The following is a 21,405-nucleotide window of genomic DNA, read 5'->3' as shown; positions in this document are numbered from 1 at the left end:
GATTTATGCTCCTACAAGATTTCAAGTCTGTATTATGTTGTAGCCATGCTTGCTACCACCACCTATAAAATTATAGTGCTACTACTATTTCCATTATGAAACCCATTGCTAGAGGTTTCACAGAAATTAGAAGTGGAAAGATCTATTAGATTAGGCCAGCTAGCCCAACTCCCTGTCACACTATAGGATTGTTCAACTACACTGCATTAAATATTTGTTTTGAGAAACTACAGTTGAAGAATAACTTCCCTAAACTGATTTAACTATTTTACAATTTGAATGCAGCAATAAGTTAATCAAAAAATATCCTGGCTTATTCTTTTTGTTATTTTCAGAACAAAATTAGCGACAAAACATGGTCAGTATTTTTCCTCGAGAATTATACAGTTCAAAACAATCTACAATATAGTATGTAACTTACAGTATACAGATTCAGTATACAGATTCAATTTAATACTTTAATTGCAGATTTGACAAAACGCAAAGAAGGTACCAATATGAGATTATCAACATTCTTTGGTGGCATCTGACTCAGATGATGAAAATGAACATGCGTCAGTCCATACTACTTTGGATCAGTACTAAACAGAAGCCATCAGCAGCAGAGAAGCATGTCCTCTGGAATGGTGTTCAAAGCATGAAGGGGCATGCAAATGTTTAGCGTATCTGGCACGTAAATACCTTGCAATGCCAGCTACAACAGTGCCATGCGAATGCCTGTTCTCACTTTCAGGTGACATTGTAAATAAGAAGCTGGCGGCATGACCTCCCATAAATGTAAACAAAGGTGTTTGTCTTAGCAATTGGCTGAACAAAAAGTAGGACTAAGTGGACTTGTAAGCTTTAAAGTTTCACACTGTTTTGTTTTTGAGTGCAGTTATACAAAAAAATAATTCTACATTTGTAAGTTGCACTTTCACAATAAAGAGATTGCACTACAGTAATTGTACGAGGTGAATTGAAAAATATTTCTTCTCTATTTTAAAGTGCAAATATTCGTAATAAAAATATAAAGTGAGTACTGTACACTTTGTATTGTGTTGTAATTGAAATATATTTGAAAATGTACGAAACGTTCAAAAATATTTAAATAAATGGTATTCTATTATTGTTTAATAGTGTGATTAAAACCACAATCATGATTTTTTTAATTGTTTGACAGCCTTAATTTTTGCCTTTATAAAAATGCCGCAAAAATAAGGCCTTTTACAACTCGAAATGTTTCTGTATTACAAACAATAGATATTTTTCCCTATGGTACCTGTACAATGAATGTCTACAAGTAGCTGTCAGACAACTCAGTCTGATGACAAGGTTTTGACTTCGGGCATCATCTCAACAGCTGCTTCAGCAGATCCATTTCTTAAAGAAGCTTTTAAATATTTTCCTAATACAAATCTGGACTTTGTTTAAATTCAGAAACATAGCCCTTAGCCTAAAAATGACTAACATGCAGCTTGACAGGACTTCAGAAGGGGGGATCTACATAGGAAAACAGATACAGATAGGAAAAAGTTTCCTCTTCTACTTATATCATCTCCACTCTGGAAGACACACACTTTGTACAGGAATCTCTCCAATCGTTACCAAGACTGCTAACATTAAGACCAGATCGAGGGAGAAACAGTTATATGGTAACAGTTGATACTCTGAATGCTGTATCAACTTCGGCAGAAACACACTTGTTGAAGTAGATGGTGAACTCTCCAATCTTGCCAAGTGGCAGCTTGGCACATCTCGGAAACCATGACCAATTTTCTTTCAGCACAGACAGCAATTATGCCTCAAATCAGCTAGGCTCTTATTTCCAAAGGACAGGGTCTTTATGCCTCAAGTCCTAACACACTGATAGGTACACTAAGCTAAAGTGGAATATTACATTTTTTTGCTTTCCTGAGGACCTTAAAGCAGAAGGAATAAAAAGCAGATATTTGCTTAAGTGGTATAGTTTTATGGGAAAAAAAAATACTTGAGTTTTAATCAAGTCCATGGTATGTCTGCTTATCCTTACTGAAGAAAGAGTTATGACAAAAAAGAGGAGAAATCTATTAGGGTGAATTAATTTTAATCACAATTTCAATTAGCAAACAGGGAAACCTTGATTTAAATAGATTTTTGCATTTGTATTTGAGTTATTTTCCTAAAGAAAGGTTGATAATTACAACATGTTGATTTGCAACTAAATAGAGCCTTTGCACTGAATTTATCGCTTCTGTTTGCTAACAAAGAGAACATACTATATCTATGCCGTTAAGTAATTAACCCCCATTTATTCAGATTCTTAAATTTTTACTTTGGCTAGAACACGGTAAATGAAGCATTTCTTATTTACTATTTTTATTTGTATTTTTTGTTAAGCTCTATTTGGCTAGAAATTAAAATGTAATTAAAAGTGCATAAAAAATGTATTTTTATTAATTAAATAAAACTACCTTTATGTGCTGGATACATTAGAAAAATGTTTATCAAAAATATGTTTTGTATTTAAAACTAAATTATTAAACAAAAGAATCTGTAGTGAATGAACTGAACTGTTTCTGGTCACTGTGCCCTTCCAAAATTTCAGAACTAGGAGATCTTGTCTCACACCTGGTTTTTATTCAGAGAGTGGAAAAGGAAAACAAGCTTTCCTGCCTTTTCAACTCCCAAATGGTTTCTTAACTTTTACTGAACTAGTCAGCAAGCTGAACTAGTTGAATAAACTGAAAAAGAAAATATTCTCTTTGCACCTGCAGGTGAGGCTACTGATATAAAAAAGCTAGTTTAGCACTTCAACAATGCCTGGTACCTGGTGCTTAGCTAGTGACTTCCACCGATGCAGTGGTTTGACTTTCTTTAAAGGTTGGCAACAAATATGTACAAAATATTTTTAATTAATTCAAATGATTAACAGATTACAATAAATTCAAGCCTTAACATAGGTTATCAATTCAAATTTAATTATAAATAAGTTAGTTTTAAAACTAACTTAAGATTTAAATAAAAAATCCAATTTAAATTTTAAAATTTGATTTAAAATTTTTTTTTAATTCACCTTGACATCTGTATCATTCCTTAGAGAAGCTGGTGTTTTCCCAGTAGACTAGCTTATTGTATGGATGCTAGGCAAGTGTATGCCCACAGAATTAGATCTACTGAAACGTGTGCCAGAGTTTTGAATTCACTGATATGGTCTTTCTACATCAGTACCAAAAGGAAAAATAAACTGAGACTTGAATGCAAAGACCCAATGTTTCAAAACATGGATATGGAGCATTTCTTCCAGGATGGTGTTCCTGAGCGGACTCTAAATGTGCTGATGCTCCTTCCCCCTTTACTTTTGCACCGTAACATGGACAGTATGTCATGAAAAGCAGAACCCAAAAGTTTTTTCTAACACTGTCCCTCTAGTAAATGCTCCACTGGGGTAGCACTACCATCATCAAAAGCTGTAAGCATTGCCAGATTTTAAACACAGGATATCACCCAAATATTGAGTACAATATGTTAAATCAGCCTCTTGGGTCAGACATAAATCATTCAGATATGACACGATGGACACGGTTTGAACAAAGTCAGATCTCCAATTATAGCCATTCTGAGACACCATTTTAGAACATAACTCATGCCCATTTATCTATTCAGACAGAACAATCTTGACATCAACTCCACTGGCTCAAAGAGCGGTTCCTCCAAAGACAGGAACATCAAGACGTGGACAGATGTTAAAAGGGGCCCTTGTATGAAACAACCCAAACTATAACACTGCCACGGTTGCTTCAATCTGGGACCAAGCCTGTACCTACTAGTAGTGCCATAGGTACTATTAGAACCACCTCTGAGGAGGCACTAGATGTGGATGCCAGTGCCTCTTTTTATGGGAACATGCAGGAAAGTTCCCTGGCTTCACTGTCACAATGGTGCTTTAATGTCCATCTTAAAATCACCATGTGCAATAAAGCTAGCTATTCCCAGATCAACCACTGGTTGAAGCACTCCAAATCTCTCTGTAACTGCAATAAGGAGGAAGTAGATCTCCTGAAATAATTATTGATGCTGAAAAGTATTGTTTGTATGAATACATTTTTTATGCTGAATTTTAGAAAGCATTATATTCGGGTATCTTAGGTCTAAGAGTAGAGGATACATGATAAACCCCTTTTCCAGGGGAACAGAACTACTGTGCTACCTTCTATCCATTACTGCAAACACTCACTTCTAATCTTTTGTCTGTCCATTTTTTTTTTTTTTTTTGGAGGGGTGGGGGGAGTCAAACTTTGACTTCAAGGTGGAAAGGGCTGACAGCCTGTACTTCTGGCATCAAGTTTTCTTTAGCGGGCTTAGACACATTCTACTGTCTTTGGAGCCAAAAGTATCTAATAACAAAGTTCTGCCCCAGATAACTGACAGAATCTGAAATGGCTCCTGCCAGAGGTAGTAACTGCCTTGTCCTCCCGTTATTTTGGCCAAGAGTAGGACAAATACGGTTCCTTTGCCTAGGAAATTCAAGAGTAGCCTCACCTTCTCTTACTCATCTGGTGCTGCAAAGGCCTTTGGGAAACTTCTTCCATACAGACACACTGGAAAAGTGAGCCATAAAAATACCGGCGGCTGTACTCTTCAATTAGTCATACTTCCTCTTGCAATTGGATTCATACTTCCTGAATACATTGTCTTTAAGTGCCACAAGACCCTTGTGAGAATTAATTTGCCTTGCTTGTTAACTTCAAAACTTTCCCTGGTTACTGTCCCCTGGGATCTGAACCCCTCTAAGCAGGCTATATGCACATTGTGGGTTGCTTTGGGGAGAGAATTTAGCATCAAATTAAAGCCAATTTTTGGTCTTTGCCCCAACAGAAAAAGGCAGTTGGTTGTCTTGGGCCAGAGTTTGTTCTTTTGAGCCCAATTCTACTTCCAACTCAATAAGTCACATAGAATTTTAATTATCAGGAACTATAAATCTTCAAAGAACAGTACCTGAAATACAACATTAAGTTATATAATGGACATTCAGGGAAGTACAAAAACTCTTAGAAACTACATTTTAAAATTATACTTGTCTATAAACAGTATTCCTAAAATTAATTACTTAGTGCATATTATCCTCAACCAAATAATCACATCAAAGTGGAGGGGAGACAGCAGATCTTAGAGAACAGAAACTGTCTATCATCATCAACATGATATTTAGGTATTTACCATGAGACTTTAAATAGGGCTCTGACCCTCTGTTTAAAGATATATGATTTTCCTAAGAACATTGATATGTACTTATGGCTCAAATCATGTATCTGAGGACCTCACTATTTACCCTAAAAACCATCCTTGGTGTGGATAAACATTATCCGGCCGCCGGCCCTTTAAAAAAAAACAGGGCGGGCCAACAGACAGGGATCTTAAGGACTGACTCAAATAATACACGCAATCTGAGGCAACAAGAATATTTAGTTAACAGATCAGAACAAAATACCACTGTAATCAATACAAATTATTTAACAAGTGTTTCTTTTTTCCAACTAGAACCTCCATAGGGATTTCATCATTACTCTCCGTCAAAGGAGAGCACTGAACCATAGCTTGTCCCTAGAATATGTAGATGGTCACCTTCCTACTGTACAGTGCTTAATCATACATACTGTATGATGACAGCTTCAACAATCAGCATCTACCCATTTGACTATTAATGGAGATTAATAAAACCTACTGAAGATTCACATTTTTCATATTGTTTGCAGACTGTCATATCTATTCTACAGATATTTGTTAGTTACCTTTGCCAGGTTTTGCTGGAACAGTCAGTATACTGTTTAGATATCTGATCTTGTTCAATTGTGACCATTCTGAAGTATCATTTCAGAATACAAGTCATTCTCATCTTCCCATTCAGAGAGACCTATACTATACCCATTAATTCTGCTCTCCAAGTGTCTAAGGTTAAATTATTGTTTGTCTATTTGCTCAGTAAGACCAATGTATGTGGCGGGGCGAGGAGGGGAAGCGACTATCTAGTATTAATTGATTGGTTAAAACCTTCATTATAGTTGAGTGAAATCTAAGCTGGAATCGGTAACTGATGTTGGGGTTTGCTGAGGAAGACCAGATTTGGTCCTTGTCATCATTATGGAGACATGGGAGAAGGGTCGGAATCTGGGGGGAGCATAGGCAGCTACAGCAGGGATAAGGAAGAGACGAGAGAACATGGAGGGAAATCAAATCAGTATCTTAATGAGAGAAGTATGTGGAATAAGTAGTAGAAGAGGAGGTTACTCACCAGTGCAGTAACTCACGTTCTTCGAGATGAGTGTGCCTGTGGGTGCTCCACTCCAGGTGTTGGTGCGCCCCTTGGTGCCTTCACTCGGATATTTTTACAGCAGTACTTGCACAGTGCCTGCCTCAACAACGTGCGGGGCTTGGGCTCCTCAGTTCCTTCTCTACAATGGAGACCGCTCCAAACTCCGAAATGATGGGGGGTGGGGGGAGAGGAGAGGTAGGTAGTGGAGCACCCACAGGGCCTCATCTTGAGGAACGTCCGTTGCTGCACAGGTGAGTGAGTAACCTCCTCTTCTTCTTTGAGAGATGTCCCGGTGGGTGCTCCACTCCAGGTGACTGAAAAAGCAGCGTCTCTTAAGGAAGTACGGAGTTAACATCTGGTAAGAAAGCTGTAGACAGCACAGTTCGGCCCATTCAAATGTCAGTCGGGGGGGGGGGGGAGGGGGTCCCTGAGTAAGAACAATGTTTAGCAAAGGTATGCTCTGAAGCCCAGGTGGCGGCTTTGCAAATATCTGTAAGGGGAATATTACATAAGAATGCCACAGACGTTGACAAAGAACTGGTGGAGCGTGTTCTAACAGAAGCTGGAGGATTCACCTTCTTTAGTTGGTAGCACAGGCGGATGCAGTTTGCTATTGAATTGGATATTCTCTGCGCAGACATGGATTAGCCTCTGGATCATTCTGCGATTGAAATGAAAAAGTTTAGGGGAAGCCCTAAGGGGCTTAGTCCAATCTAAATAAAAGGACAATGCTCTGCGCACGTCAAGTGTATGCATTGCTGATTCGAAAGTGTTCGCATGTGGTTTAGGAAAGGAGGTTGGTAGATGGATAGGTTCATTGAGGTGGAAGGAAGAATGCACCTTCAGGAGAAATTCAGGATGCATATGAAGCGTGACTCTGTCCTTAAAAAAAAATATGGTCTACTGTGGGCCAGCCATAAGCACTCCAAGTTCTTCTACATGTCTGGAAGATGCAATGGCAACTAAAACCAGAGTTTTTAATGGATAGATGTAGGAGGGAGCATGTTGCAAGCGGCTCAAATGGATAGTGCCTCAAGCATGTGAGGACCAAGTGTAGGTCCCAGGGTTGACTGGGTGGTCTAATCTCCGGGTATACAGTCTGGAGTCCCTTGAGGAACTGCTTAGTGATGGGATAAGCAAAAATAGTGTCTCCAGTCTTATTGTGAAACGCCATAATTTTTAGCTCCATAAAGATACATCTAGTAGCAGAGACCCCAGATAGTTTAAGTTCTAAAAGACAGTCTAGTATTAGTGAAAGACAAGCGGAAGCAGGAGTGGTTGGCTTGGTGGAGCACCAGTGAGTGATCTTAGTCCATTTTTGGAGATAGCAGAACACAATCCACACATACCACCTATGTAATAGTACTCTCTGTACCCATTCAGAGCAGTCTAGTTCCTCATTAGAGAGCCACTGATGAGCCATGCTTTCAGATGCAGCATCGTTACATTGGGGTGGTGTAGTTGACCCCTGTGTTGTGATAACAGGTTGGGGTGATGGCGGGGGGAGAGAAGAGGAGAATCGATGGGCAAACTGACATCCTCATTAAAAATGGGTACCATGCTTGTCTGGGCCACATAGGAGCTATTAGTATTACCCTGGCCCTCTCCGCTTGTATTTTTTGTGAAAAAGTGGTATGAGGTAGAATGCATATAGGAAATTGTCGCTCCATTTGATGATGAATGCATCTCCCACTGAGTGTTTTCCTAGGCCTGCTCTGGAACAGAATTCCGGGCATTTTTTGTTGGTCACAATTGCGAAAAGATCCAGTGGCAGGTAGCCCCATATTTTGAATATATTGTGTAGGATGGTATAATTTATCTCCCATTCATGATCTAGGGGAAAAGATCTGCTGAGCTCGTCCACAGTGGCGTATAGCGAACCAGATAGATAGGAGGCTGAAATTTGGATATCATGATGGAGGCACCAATTCCAAAGTTTCATAGCCCCTGTGCAGAACAAGTGAGATCTAGCTCCTCGTCTGTTTATATAAAACATGTAGGCGATGTTGGTTCTGGTTGTGTGGGAGAAACTGGAGGCAGACATTGCAGGCCACTCGAAGCTCTAAAAGATTTATGTGTAGTGAAGCTTCTCTAGGCGACCAGAGTCCCTGAGTGGTGTGGTGCGCCATGGGTGCTCCCCAGCCCGGGAGGGAAGCATCCGTGGTAAGAACAACAGATGGGGACTCCTGCACGAATGGGACTCCGGAGCAGAGGTTGTGTGGAAGAGTCCACCATGTGAGTCAGTCCTTGATTTTGGTAGGTATGGACAGAAGTCTGTTCAGGCCATGCACGTTCGTGGTCTGTACACAGTGGTCATCCAACCCTGCAGGCACCGCATGTAGAGGAGTGAATTTTTGACCACAAAAGTACAAGAGGCCATATGGCCGAGAAGTTGCAGACAGTCCCGGACAGTGACCTGTTTTGCAACTTGGCGATAAGATTCTTTATGATGTTGAATCTGTCAGGTGGGAGAGATGGAATCGAGATGAGCGCCTATGAACTCTAGAAGTTGAGTAGGAGTTAATGTGCATTTGTTTTTATTTATAGGCCCAGACCCTGGAAGCAGTCGATGGTCATCTGCATGGCTTGGATGGCCTCCCCGAGAGTCTGTGCCTTGAGCAGGCAATCATCCAGGTAAGGAAAAATTGACTCCTCCTTTCCGTAGGTGCACCGTTGCCATTGTGAGAATCTTGGAAAAGATGCGGTGTGCTGTTGAGAGGCCAAAGGGCAGAACCCTGTAATTGGTAGTGATTTGAGCCCATAACAAATCTGAGAAAATGCCTGTGGGCGGGGGTGTATAGTTACGTGAAAATAAGCATCCTACAGGTGAAGGGCTGAAAACCTATCTCCCTGCTCCAGCACTGGAATTATGGTTGTGAGGGTAACCATTTTGAATTTTTGCTTTTTGATGATCTTGTTGAGTCGCCTGAGGTCAAGGATGGGTCGCCACCCCCCATTTTTCTGTTAAAAGTAGTAATGGGAATAAAAACCCTTTCCCCTGTGCTGATCAGGCATTGTTGCAAATGCTCCTATTTGTAGAAGATGTTGCACCTCTTGGTGGAGCAAGTTGTCGTGAGAGGAGTCCCTGAAGAGGGACGGGGTGGGGGGTATGGATAGGAAGGGGGGGTAGAATAGCCCAATCGGATGACCTCTAGGGCCCATCTGTCCACAGTGATGACTCACCAGTTGTGGTAGAATGGGAGTAAACTGTGACCAAAGGGGTTGGATGGGAAATATAAGCGCTGGAATGGGTGGGAGCTCTTCTATATCCTGGACCAAGGCTTCAAATTTGCTTTTTAGATGGAGGGGGTTGGGACGGTGCTGAGGTTATGAGGCGTCGTTGATGCCTGGGTCTCTGGCGGCATTGCTGCTGGTGGTCGTATGGCCTCTGTTGTTGTGTACAGGCCGGATGTCATGGGCGTTGGAAAGACTGATACCTGTATTATCTTCTTCTAGTTGCCGGTGTATGGATGCCTCGGGATCCCAGCGTGTCTCTGGAATTCTTCACAGTGTGCAGCACCTCACTGGTTTTTGCTGCAAATACCTTCTCGCCATCGAAGGGGAGATCCTCCATGGTGTTTTGTATCTCGCGTGGGAAAGAAGAGGTAAAACCATGAAGCCCAGTGCATCACTACGGCTGTTGCGGTGGACCCAGCAGCTGTGTCCACAGCATCAAAGGCAGCCTGCAATGCAATGCGGGAAATAATCTGCCCTTCAGAGACTACTGCTTTGCATTGTTCTCTTGTCCTCTAGGATGTCATTAATAAAGTCCAAGAGTTTCCCGCATAGTCTGCTGCTCTACATTGTAGCAAAGATGATGCATAAACTTTGTGGCCGAGTAGGTCCATTCTTTTGCTGTCCTTGTCAGAGGGAGTGGACCAGAAATGGTGCTGTTTGTTCTTTTGGTAGGCTGCTTCTACCGCCAGTGAATTTGGTGCTGGGTGTGTGAAAAGGAATTCTGAGCAGGAGGAGGCGGCGGCGACATAATATTTCCAGTCTGCCCTTTTGCAGGTAGGGGGTTTGCTGGCTGTGGTTTGCCAGATATTCTTGGCAGGGTCCATAATGGCTCCCTTAACAGGTAGGGCGATCTTGGAGGATGTCTAAGGTTGTAATATGTCCATCAGCTCATGCTGAGTCTCCAATACCTCCTCCAGAGTGATCTTGAGCTCATTAGCCACTCTTTTGAAGAGGTCTTGAAAACGAGTAAAATCATCCACTGTTGTTGGGGGTGTGGACATAATAGTCTCTTCTGGTGAGGTGGAGGAGGGTTTGGGGTGGCTTCAGGTGCCTCCTCATCTGCGTGCACTGTTGCAGGTTGCTCTTGTCCGTCCATTGCAGAAGCGTGAACGGGTACAGGAGGAGATATACCGGCTACTGTGGTATCTGCTGTAGGACCCCCATGGGTTCCAATAATGCCACTGTCTGGGGAAGGGCATGGGTGGTCCCATCCACAGATGTCCATAACAGGGTGGTAAGTCCCTGGAATATGACGACCTTGGTCTCCATGGTCCCATGCAGATAGGAGTGTGAAGTGGGGAGAAATGGTATGGTGAATAAACTTTTCTAGTGATGAGGACGACGAAGTGGAGGAAGTGAGAGGGATTAGGGGATAGCTGTCGGTGCCGTGTCAACGGTCCGGTGAGAGATCGGTGCCAAATAGTGAGGAATCTGGAGTTGGCGAGATTAGCAAATCGCTGGAATGAATAAATTGTGGTCCTGAGGTTGAAGGAGCCAGAATATATAGCACTGGATACGATGGAGGTGCCATAGGGTCAGCCAGTGCCGACTGGTGCAGCACTGTATTCGGAGTCATAGGTTGTAGGTGTGTCAGTGCCAAGACAGCAACCATCTTTGTGTGCAGCACAGGCAGGCTCAGCTGAGAAGGCACAGAGTCCTTTGCAGTGCTGTGTGATACCATATTAGAAGAGGCAGGCAACTTTAAGCCCATAGCTTCGGCACCGGAGCAGTGCGTACCGGCAACTGGGGTACAGACAGTGCCAGAGGTGCCCAGAGCGTCATATGTGCTCAGCTGCAGAGCTGTCGGCACCGACGAAACAGACCTGGTTGGAGACTGTTTGGATGCTGGCTGGTCTCTGTGAGGTGATGAAGCTAGCTGTTTTTTGTTCTTTTCTTGTCCTTAGTGGACTTAGGAGGGCTCTGTCTAAAATAAGACTTCTGACCTGGGTCGGAGGCAGGTCTGAGGCACTTCTCCATTAGAATTAACTTGAGTCTCAGGTCTCTATCCTTTTGTGCCCTAGCCTTCAGTTTACTGCAGTGGGCACATTTTTGGGGAACGTGCGACTCCCCCGAACAGTTAACCTTGAGAATGGCCATCAGAGATAGGGATGGCCTCTGCACATAGTGCGTCCGACGAAGTGAGCTGTAGCTCACGAAAGCTTATGCTCTAATAAATTTGTTAGCCTAAGGTGCCACAAGTCCTCCTTTTCTTTTTGCGGATACAGACTAACACAGCTGCTACACTGAAACCTGTCTTAAAACATGGCAAGCCAGGCATTGTATAAACTGTCAGACAGAAAAAAAAACCAGGAAGGACTTTTTTTTTTTTTTTAAGAGAAGGGGGAAATGAAACTTATCTGACTAAAAAAAACTAGTTTACTATCTAAAGTGAGAAATAATTGAGCGAGACTGAGCTCTGTCTCAGGACGGGGACGGTAGAGAAGGAACAGAGGAGCCCAGGCCACAAGCATGTAACTGAGGCACAGTCAGTGCGCGAGGCAGGCACCGCGCATGTGTGGCCCGTGCAAATGCTGCTGTAAAAATCTCTGAGCAAAGGCACATGGGCGCACCAACACCTGGAGTGGAGCACCCACAGGGACATCTCTTGAAGAACTAGAAATCCTAGTTAATAAATATAACTGACAGCTGGCATCACAAAGACTTGGTGGGATAATACACATGACTGGAATATTGGTATAGAAGGGCACAGCTAGATCAGGAACAACAGGCAGGGAAAAAAGGGAGGTGGTGTTGCCTACTACATAAAAAATGTATACACTTGGACTGAGGCTGAGAGAGAAATAGGAGACAGACTTGTTGAAAGTCTCTGGGTAAGGATAAGAGGAGTGAAAAACAAGGGTGATGTCATGGTAGGGGTCTACTACAGACCACCTAACAAGAAAGAGGAGGTGGATGAATCTTTTTACAAACTAACAAGATCATCCAAAGCACAGGACAATGTCCTCCATAACCATCAACTACCGAGACACTTATTTATTATTCAGACAGAGAAGAAAGCCACTAGGGGAGAGGCTGTTCCAGATTCGATTTTGACTAATAGGGATGAACTAGCTGAAAATTTGAAAAAGGAAGGCAGCTTAGGTGAAAGTAATCATGAAATTATGAGTTCATGATTCTAAGGAATAGTAGGAGTGAAAACAGCACAATAAAGAAAATGGATTTCAATAAGGTAGACTTCAGCAAACTCAGGGAGTTCGTAGGTAAGATCGCATGGGAAGCAAGCCTAATGGGAAAAACAGTTCAAGAGAGTTGGCAGTTTTTCCAAAGAGACATAATTAAGGGCACAAGAGCGAACTATCCCACTATATAGGAAAGATAAGAAGTATGAAACCACCAGGTTGAACCAGGACATCTTCAATTATCTGAAACTCAAAATTTAAGAATCCTACAAAAAGTGGAAGCTAGGTCAAATTACAAAGGATGAACATAAACATTAGAAAGGGCAAGGCACAAAATGAGATTAAACTAGCTAGAGACAAAGGGAACTAGAAAACATTCTACAAATACATTAGAAGCAAGAGGAAGACCAAGGACAGGGTAGGCCTATTACTCAAATGAAGGGGGAGCAGGGGGCGAAGAGAAATAACAGAAAATGTGGAAATGGCAAAAGTGCTAAATGACTTTTTAGTTTCAGTTGTCACCAAAACGTTTAGTAGCAATTGGACATCTAACTTAATGAATACCATTGAAAATGAGGTAGGACTAGAGGCTAAAATAGGGAAAGAAGTTAAAAATTACTTAGACAAGCTAAATGTTTTCAAGACACCAGAGCCTGATGAAATACATCCTACAATACTCAAGGAGCTGACTGAGGCTATATCTGAGCCAGTAGCGACTATCTTCGAAAAGTCAAGGAAGAAGAGTGAGATTACAGAGGACTAGAAAAGGGCAAATATAGTGCCGATCTATAAAGAGGGGAATAAGGACAACCCAGGGAATTAGACCAGTCTGCTTAACTTCAGTACCCAGAAAGAAAATAGAGCAATCAATTTGTAGACACCTAGAAGATAAGGTGATAAGTAACAGTCAGCATGGATTTATCAAGAACAAATCATGTTAAATCAAGCTAATAAGCTTTCTTTGACAGTGTAACAAGTCTTGTGGATAAGGGAAAGTAGTAGATGTGGTGTACCTTGACTTTAGTAAGGCATTTGAAACTGTCTCAATGAAATTCCAATAAACAAACAAAGGAAATACAACCTAGATCGAGCTACTATAAGATAAATGCACAACTGGTTGAAAAACCGTTCGAGTGTAGTTATCAGTGGTTTCCCAGTCAAGCTGGAAGGGCATATCAAGTGGGTTCCCACAGGGATCAGTTCTGTGTACGGTTCTGTTCAATATCTTCATCAATGATTTAGATAATGGCATAGAAAGTACACTTATAAAGTTTGCAGATACCAAGCTGGGAGGTGTTGCAAGTGCTTTGGAGGATAAGATTAAAATTCAAAATGATCTGGACAAACTGAAGAAATGGTCAGAAGAAAATAGCGTGAAATTAACTAAGGACAAACGCAAAGTTCTTCACTTAGGAAGGAACAATCAGTTGCACACACACACAAAATGGGAAATGACTGTCTAGGAAGGAGTACTACTGGATCTGGAGGTCATAGTGGATCACAAGCTAAATATGAGTCAACAGTGTAACACTGTTGGAAAAAAAGCAAGCATAATTTTGGGATGTATTAGCAGGAGTGTTGTAAGCAAGGTATGAAAAGTAATTCTTCCGCTCTATGCTGATTAGGCCTCAACTAGAGTAGTGTGTCCAGTTCCGCAAGCCACACTTCAGGAAAGATGTGGACAAATTGAAGAAAGTGCAGAGAAGATCAACAAAAATGATTAAAGCTCTAGAAAACATGATCAATGAGGGTAGATTTGAAAAAACTGGGTTTGTTTAGTCTGGAGAAGAGAAAACTGATGGGGCACATGACAGTTTTAAAATAGAGAAAAGGTTGTTACAAGGAGGAGGGAGAAAAATTGTTCTCCTTAACCATGGAGGATAGGGCAAGAAGCAATGGACTTAAATTGCAACAAAGGCAGTTTGGGGGGGGGGGGGGGGGGCGGGACTTCCCGTCAGTAGTTAAGCACTGGAATAAGTTGCCTAGGGACACTGTGGACATTGGAGATTTTTAAGAGCACGTTAGACAAAACACCTGTAAGGGATGGTCTAGATAACTAACTTAGTCCTGCCATGAGTGCAGGGAACTGGACTAGAAGACCTCTCGAGGTCCCTTCCAGTCCTATGATTCTGGCATAGTCTTCAAAGTGGAGGATAAAGTTTTAAAGGCATCCAAAAGTTCAAGAATTGCTCTGTCCTTGGGTACTCTAGAGAAATACAACCATCTTGCTTAAGAATCAATCTGCCTCTTCATCTCAGTTCATTTAATCATTTTTATTTAATTTTGTCAAAGACTGGTATTCAGCACAGAACACATGTAATTATAGAAATTGTTAGGTTTTTTTCTCGGTACAGTACTATGTCAGTATGGAGACATGGACTAATGGTCTCATCTCTCTTATGACTGGCTAAAGTGGCTATCTGCATAAGACCGTTTTAATTTGCTCCCTCTAACATATCAGCAGACAATCTCTTCAGTTAGAATCATAGAATATCAGGGTTGGAAGGGACCTCAGGAGGTCATCTAGTCCAACCCCCTGCTCAAAGCAGGACCGATCCCCGACTAAATCATCCCAGCCAGGGCTTTGTCAAGCCTGACCTTAAAAACTTCTAGGGAAGGAGATTCCACCACCTCTCTAGGTAACGCATTCCAGTGTTTCACCACCCTCCTAGTGAAAAAGGTTTTCCTAATATCCAACCTAAATCTCCCCTACTGCAACTTGAGACCATTACTCCTTGTTCTGTCATCTGCTACCACTGAGAACAGTCTAGAGCCATCCTCTTTGGAACTCCCTTTCAGGTAGTTGAAAGCAGCTATCAAATCCCCCCTCATTCTTCTCTTCTGAAGACTAAACATCCCCAGTTCCCTCAGCCTCTCCTCATAAGTCATGTGTTCCAGTCCCCTAATCATTTTTGTTGCCCTCCGCTGGACTCTTTCCAATTTTTCCACCTCCTTCTTGTAGTGTGGGGCCCAAAACTGGACACAGTACTCCAGATGAGGCCTCACCAATATTGAATAGAGGGGAACGATCACGTCCCTCGATCTGCTGGCAATGCCCCTACTTATACATCCCAAAATGCCATCGGCCTTCTTGGCAACAAGGGCACACTGTTGACTCATATCCAACTTCTCGTCCACTGTAACCCCTAGGTCCTTTTCCGCAGAACTGCTGCCTAGTCATTCGGTCCCATAGTCTGTAGCGGTGGATGGGATTCTTCCGTCCTAAGTGCAGGACTCTGCACTTGTCCTTGTTGAACCTCATCAGATTTCTTTTGGCCCAATCCTCCAATTTGTCTAGGTCCCTCTGTATCCTATCCCTACCTGCACCGTATCTACCACTCCTCCCAGTTTAGTGTCATCTGCAAACTTGCTGAGGGTGCAATCCACACCATCCTCCAGATCATTTCTGAAGATATTGAACAAAACCGGCCCCAGGACCGACCCCTGGGGCACTCCACTTGATACCGGCTGCCAACTAGACATGGAGCCATTGATCACTACCCGTTGAGCCCGACAATCTAGCCAGCTTTCTATCCACCTTTCTATCCAGTTGCTCAACTGATGCTTCCACAACCAAGAGCCTTTGAACACGTCAACCTGTATAGAGATCTAGATGCTAAGAAATGTATAAAAACCTAAATGCAGTCCAACTCTCTGACATAATTTTTGTGCAGTGCTAGAGCAATTCAAAGAGACCTACCCTGAAAAGGACTGGGGCTGACATACACACACCAACTCCAGTCCTTTCCAATGTAGGTGTCTGAATTGCTGTAACACTACAGATGAAATTGGGAAAGAGGAGGGAGACTGATGATCTGAATTTGAAAGACAGACCCCAATGTAGCTGGAAAATATTTTGACTAGGATGCAGAAGTGAGAAAATACTCTGAGGTCCTGAGGCACTAGAGATTACCATCAGCAAGCTGTAGCCACAGCATGTGAACAAAGACCTGCCTGTGCCAGACAGCCTTTGCAGGGCTGCCACTAAGTCTACTAGCAAGGAGTTAAAGGCCCTGAAAGCCTTCTACCATTCTCAGTTCAGGGATTGACAGATTCCTCTGACTGAGAGGCTGGTAAAGGAACTGAAAAGGTGATGCTCTCAATGGAGGCAGGCTATAAAGGGATGCTGATGGCAGCTTCTGCCTTGCCTATTACCCTGAAAGTTTCATCCCTACAGAACAGAAGCCAAGTAAAGTGGAAGCAGAAAGTTCTGCTGAATAGTTAAAGCAATCCAGATACATTACAGTGGCTCATCGCATTTCAGCCTTACAAGTACCTGAAGTAAAGGAGTAGCAGAATGCCTCAGAAGAATAAAGGCAATAGAGGAGCTGGACAGCTCATCCACTAAAGGGACCAAAACTAAAATAGTCCTATCTTTCAATTGGTTGAAGCTGCTGCCCGTATAGGTGAATGGGAAAATTCACCATCCACCACCAACTTGATGTAATATGATGCAAAACACCCTTTGAAGAGGGGGTCTGAAATTCCTATGGCTAGCATAAATATTCAGAATCTTCTTGGACATAAGAGAAAAAAGGAAGAGAAGTTTTAATAGAATCTTATCAAAAACACGGATGTGTCGTTTTCTTTAAACTGAAAGTTAAACTAGTAAGTCAAACACAATCATACCTTCTGTTGGAAGCTTATCCCATCTAAATTTATCTTAATTAGAAAAAGTACCAAGGAATGGGTGATAGGGTGGAAAAAAGCACAGTACAATAACTCACCTTCTTGTCTCTGGTCCTTACTTCCCCATAAAAATCTAGAGCTTCTTGAGCCTTTAAAAACTTGCCTCGATGTAACAAATATGCACAAATCATTACACCAGTTCGTCCCTTTCCAGCTTTACAGTGGATTGCTGCAACATGATTGTCATCTTCACTCAGCCATTGGTCAAGATCTTCACAAAAAGGTTTGATAAGCTCTAGCTGTGGTGGGTTATGGTCTTCAAAAGGATACTGTGCAACTGTGATAGGAAGATAAAATTTACAATGAAGTCTCAAATTTAATGCATTTTAACTAGTTTAATCAGAGAGGTTAACTTTACAAAATGCATATCATGTAATTAACAGTCTAAAGAAGTAACTGAATAGGTTAAGTGGTCTGACAAGTACTGTAATGATCAATTCCAGAAAGGTGGTATACAAGATGTGGAGCACATGCCAATAGCTTGGCCCCTCAAATTCCAGCAAATTACCAATTCTTCATACAATGTCTTACTCAATAGAGCAATTTTGCTCATATCTGACAATCTGTCTTATAACAATCCATCATTCCAGAAGTGATCTTATACCAGAACCTATTGTTACAAGAATATAGGGTTAAGCCATGCCCACTGATCAGCAGAATTGCCTCATTTGAAGATATTACAATTCACCCAGGAACTGAACCGGTCATGTTCACGTAATTAGGTCCAAGAGACTCTAAAATATGTGTAATACGTGACCATAACTGCTAATTGTAAACAAAAAAAAACAAAAAAACCACACACCCAGGCCTTTGAAATGTCTGGGTTTTACTGTTAAAAAAATAACAATTTTTCTTCTTTACTCATATACATCAATCTATCAGATAACAGATGGCAACTACTTAGAATTGGGAAGAGATGGGGACGACTCTGAAAACAGAAGAGAAATAAGTGATAACCAGGAGACTGCAGCATCCAAAAAATAAAACACACCTATCTTACAGTGTCAAGCAAAAAATAGATAATACCCATATTGCTGCTCAGTATATTTAGTCACACAAAGCTGTATTTTCTCTGCCCAACAGGTTCCCTCACTGACTTTGAGGACAGACAGGCTCCTGCACAAATCGCCACTCAGATCTAGTCAGAAACTGTCACCTTGGAAGCGCTCTCTCTAGTTTTTGGCCAACAAAGAATGAATAAAGCATCCAATTTTGGGAAAGTCCTTTTTACTGGCTTGCCATACATTCAGGTTACGTAAATTCCTTTGGAAGAGACAGTTTAGGTCATGAGAGCAGAAGAGAGATGACTATTATGGTTGAATCATGAGATTAATTTAGCAGAAAATTCTGGTGCAGTGCAGAGTACCATTTTGTCTGGAAAAAACTGCAAGGACGGCTTATAGGCTCCCAGCGCAGGCCATTCACTTGGTCCTCTGGAAGAGCAAAAAAACGCCAAACAACTGACAAAAATGAACGAAGTTTGACATGGCTTTAAAAGGAGGATCCATGACACTTCACAACTACATTCAGATTCCATCAAGGCAGCAAAAATGAGTGATAGTCTTGCAAACTACTCCAATATAAAAATGCACCACCATGGTTCCTTTCACATGGAAGAGTGAGTATTCCTAAAATGGCCACCTCCAGGTGAAGATTACAGTCTTAGACCCTTTAGACAGCTGTATAGAAGGAAACTGAAGCAGTCCTTTAGCCACTACCAACATGGCACTGATAAGGGAGACAATATTCTGAGATATCTCTCAGAATATTGCCACCAAAATTTGGAGGTAGATTCCATTTTAGATGAGAACCAGCCAAGGTTCCCTCCAGAGAGAAAGTCACAGAGGAAGTCCTGGAAGAAAGTTCCAAAAGAAAAGAGGCTTGTTGTGGAAAGGGACTAGATCTGAGTCAAGGCTGGCATGGTTCCTTGTCGAGAAGGAACCATGGGCCTAGGAAGGGCTCAGCTGAAGATTCCACAGAACACTTAAGTGAGTTAGGCAAATGTATAAAATGGCCCTAGGAAAAGTGGAGCAAGACAGTCTAGAGTTTGGGATGGCCAGGTGATTCCCAGTTCAGGGACCCAGGGCAAGGGCTAGATCCTGAAGTAGTTGAGAGGACCCAGGCTCCTCTACACCACCTACCTAAAGATTGTGGGAAAATCCCAACACACTGGCGTGAACTGAGAGAAGCTGAGGCATAAGACAGGTGAAAGACAGCTTGATCCCTGAAATAAGGGGAGAGAATCCTGAGAGGAAAGGCTTAAAGGTTACACAAACCCTAGGCAAAGGGCTATGGTCCACAGAGGGTCATGGTCTTGTTCTGGATAGTTTTTCATTTTGTTTTGGACTTAGTTTGCCCCACAAGGAAGATATGTGATTTGGCTGACAACCCACCCTCTGAATATCAGACATCTTAGAGATGCTTCATGTTGGGCACCCAAAATCACTTCTCATTTCTGAGTGCCTTAATTACTAAACCTTCCTGTTCTCCTCGGGGCAGGCAAGGTGTATAGAAGAAGGGGAGTTTAAGAGTCACTTTCTCAGATATCAAAGGTGGATTATTGTTTTTGTGATGAAAGGAAAAAGACAAAAATACAGAAAGTAATGCAACTCTTAGCAACCTCAGCTAAGGCAGAATAGAGCAATTGGGATGATACATACATATTTAACTGTGTTAAGAACACTTCGTCATATTCTAGAATAAAAGGATTTCAGTATATCAGTGATTTCTGAAATCTAAGCTCCTTCTTCATAATGAAAAATAAAAAAGAAAGCAATCATGACATCTGGTCATGTGTTGTTAAAGACCCACACAACTTCATTCATGCGTCTCTCCCTCCTACTCTTGGAAGTCCTGGAATTGATCTTAATAGGATGCTTCCTCTCTTTACATACATGCTTTGACAAACAGTGAAATAGTTAAGAATGATATTTAAAGCATCATAACTGACGTCTGAGTTAACACCCATTGAAATGAATGGGGCAGTTTAAACCTCTAGTCTATTGTTTTCTGCCTCTCTGTAAACCCTGGCAGATACTGTAGAATCAGTTAACCTCTGATTGTGTTTTGAAGGTTTCCTTTGCAACCATAACAGCTAGAGATTTAGCTTCTACTAGAAACATTTAAACAGACTCAGGAAAATGATTGAGAGTTCTGTCCATGCTCCTCAGTTGGGGCACACACCCCACACCTTGGAAAATTTTGAACAAATACTGAAGGAGACTATACCACTGACTAGATAAGAAAAAGGGCACTGGAGATCCTAGTGAATTTAGACTGGAGTCCCAAGGATTACAGCTGTAGCATGGCCCATTAATGCTAAAATCCAGTTTGTTAGATAACATGCTGGAGGTGCTTCCCTTTAGAGCTCCATCTGAAGCAAAGCAAGCTCCTTCGGACACTCTTAGATCATCCATACTGAAGAGCCTCTGTTTATCTACCCACCCATTCTGAATCATGGTATGAAAGTGAACTACTAATGCACTGTGTCCAGAGACATTCCTCTGCCAGTACTACCATGCAGGAATCTAAAGCCACCACTGGAGAAAAGTGCGGACGTGAAGCAGCAACATTAATTTACTTTCAGCAGATGTCCTGCCAAAAGACTAACTCCAGGTCAAGAGGCAGAATTCTCAGTAGCACCCAAAACATCTCCTCAATAACTGGAAAAGCTCCAAGTCAGAGTGACACTGAGCAGCCCCATTTAAACAAAGGCAGAATACTGAAGTGTGATGTAGTTTCAATTCCTTATGCAGGGGAAGCCTTGATTCCACAACTTTCTAGCAAATCTGCCTGTGGATACATCTACACTGCAATAAAAGACTCATGGCATGGCTGTGGCTGGCCCGAGTCAGCTGACTCGGACTGATAAGGCTCAGGTTGCAGGGTTAAGAATTGCTGCATAGACTTTCGGGCTCAGGCTAGAGCCCAGACTCAAACCCCATTGGTGGCGGGCGGGGAGGAGGGTCTCAGAGCCCAGGCTCCAGCCCAAGCAGGAATGTTTACACTGCAATTTTTAGCCTAGCAGCCCAAGCCCTGCAAACCCAAGTCAGCTGACCTGGGCTCTGT

The 21,405-nt window shown here is 42.1% G+C and overlaps 1 protein-coding gene across 4 annotated transcripts in view; it reads right to left on the bottom strand.

Moving 5' to 3' along the window:
- The window catches only part of PTEN (phosphatase and tensin homolog), a 91,951-nt gene that overhangs the window by 16,373 nt on the left and 54,173 nt on the right, over nt 1–21,405 (bottom strand). For 3 of the 4 annotated variants that reach the window (XM_007071581.4, XM_043550735.1, XM_037903542.2), the window contains one exon: nt 17,376–17,614. In XM_007071581.4, coding sequence (XP_007071643.3) covers nt 17,376–17,614 — 239 coding nt within the window. Of the gene's footprint in view, nt 1–4,500; nt 4,897–17,375; nt 17,615–21,405 lie in introns of those variants that run through there. The other variant, XM_037903543.2, reaches the window with a different exon arrangement.

The sequence above is a fragment of the Chelonia mydas genome, chromosome 7 (assembly GCF_015237465.2).
Source record: "Chelonia mydas isolate rCheMyd1 chromosome 7, rCheMyd1.pri.v2, whole genome shotgun sequence".
Taxonomy (NCBI): domain Eukaryota; kingdom Metazoa; phylum Chordata; order Testudines; family Cheloniidae; genus Chelonia; species Chelonia mydas.
Note: the sequence above shows the minus strand (reverse complement) of the source record. Positions and strands in the feature narration are given on the sequence as shown.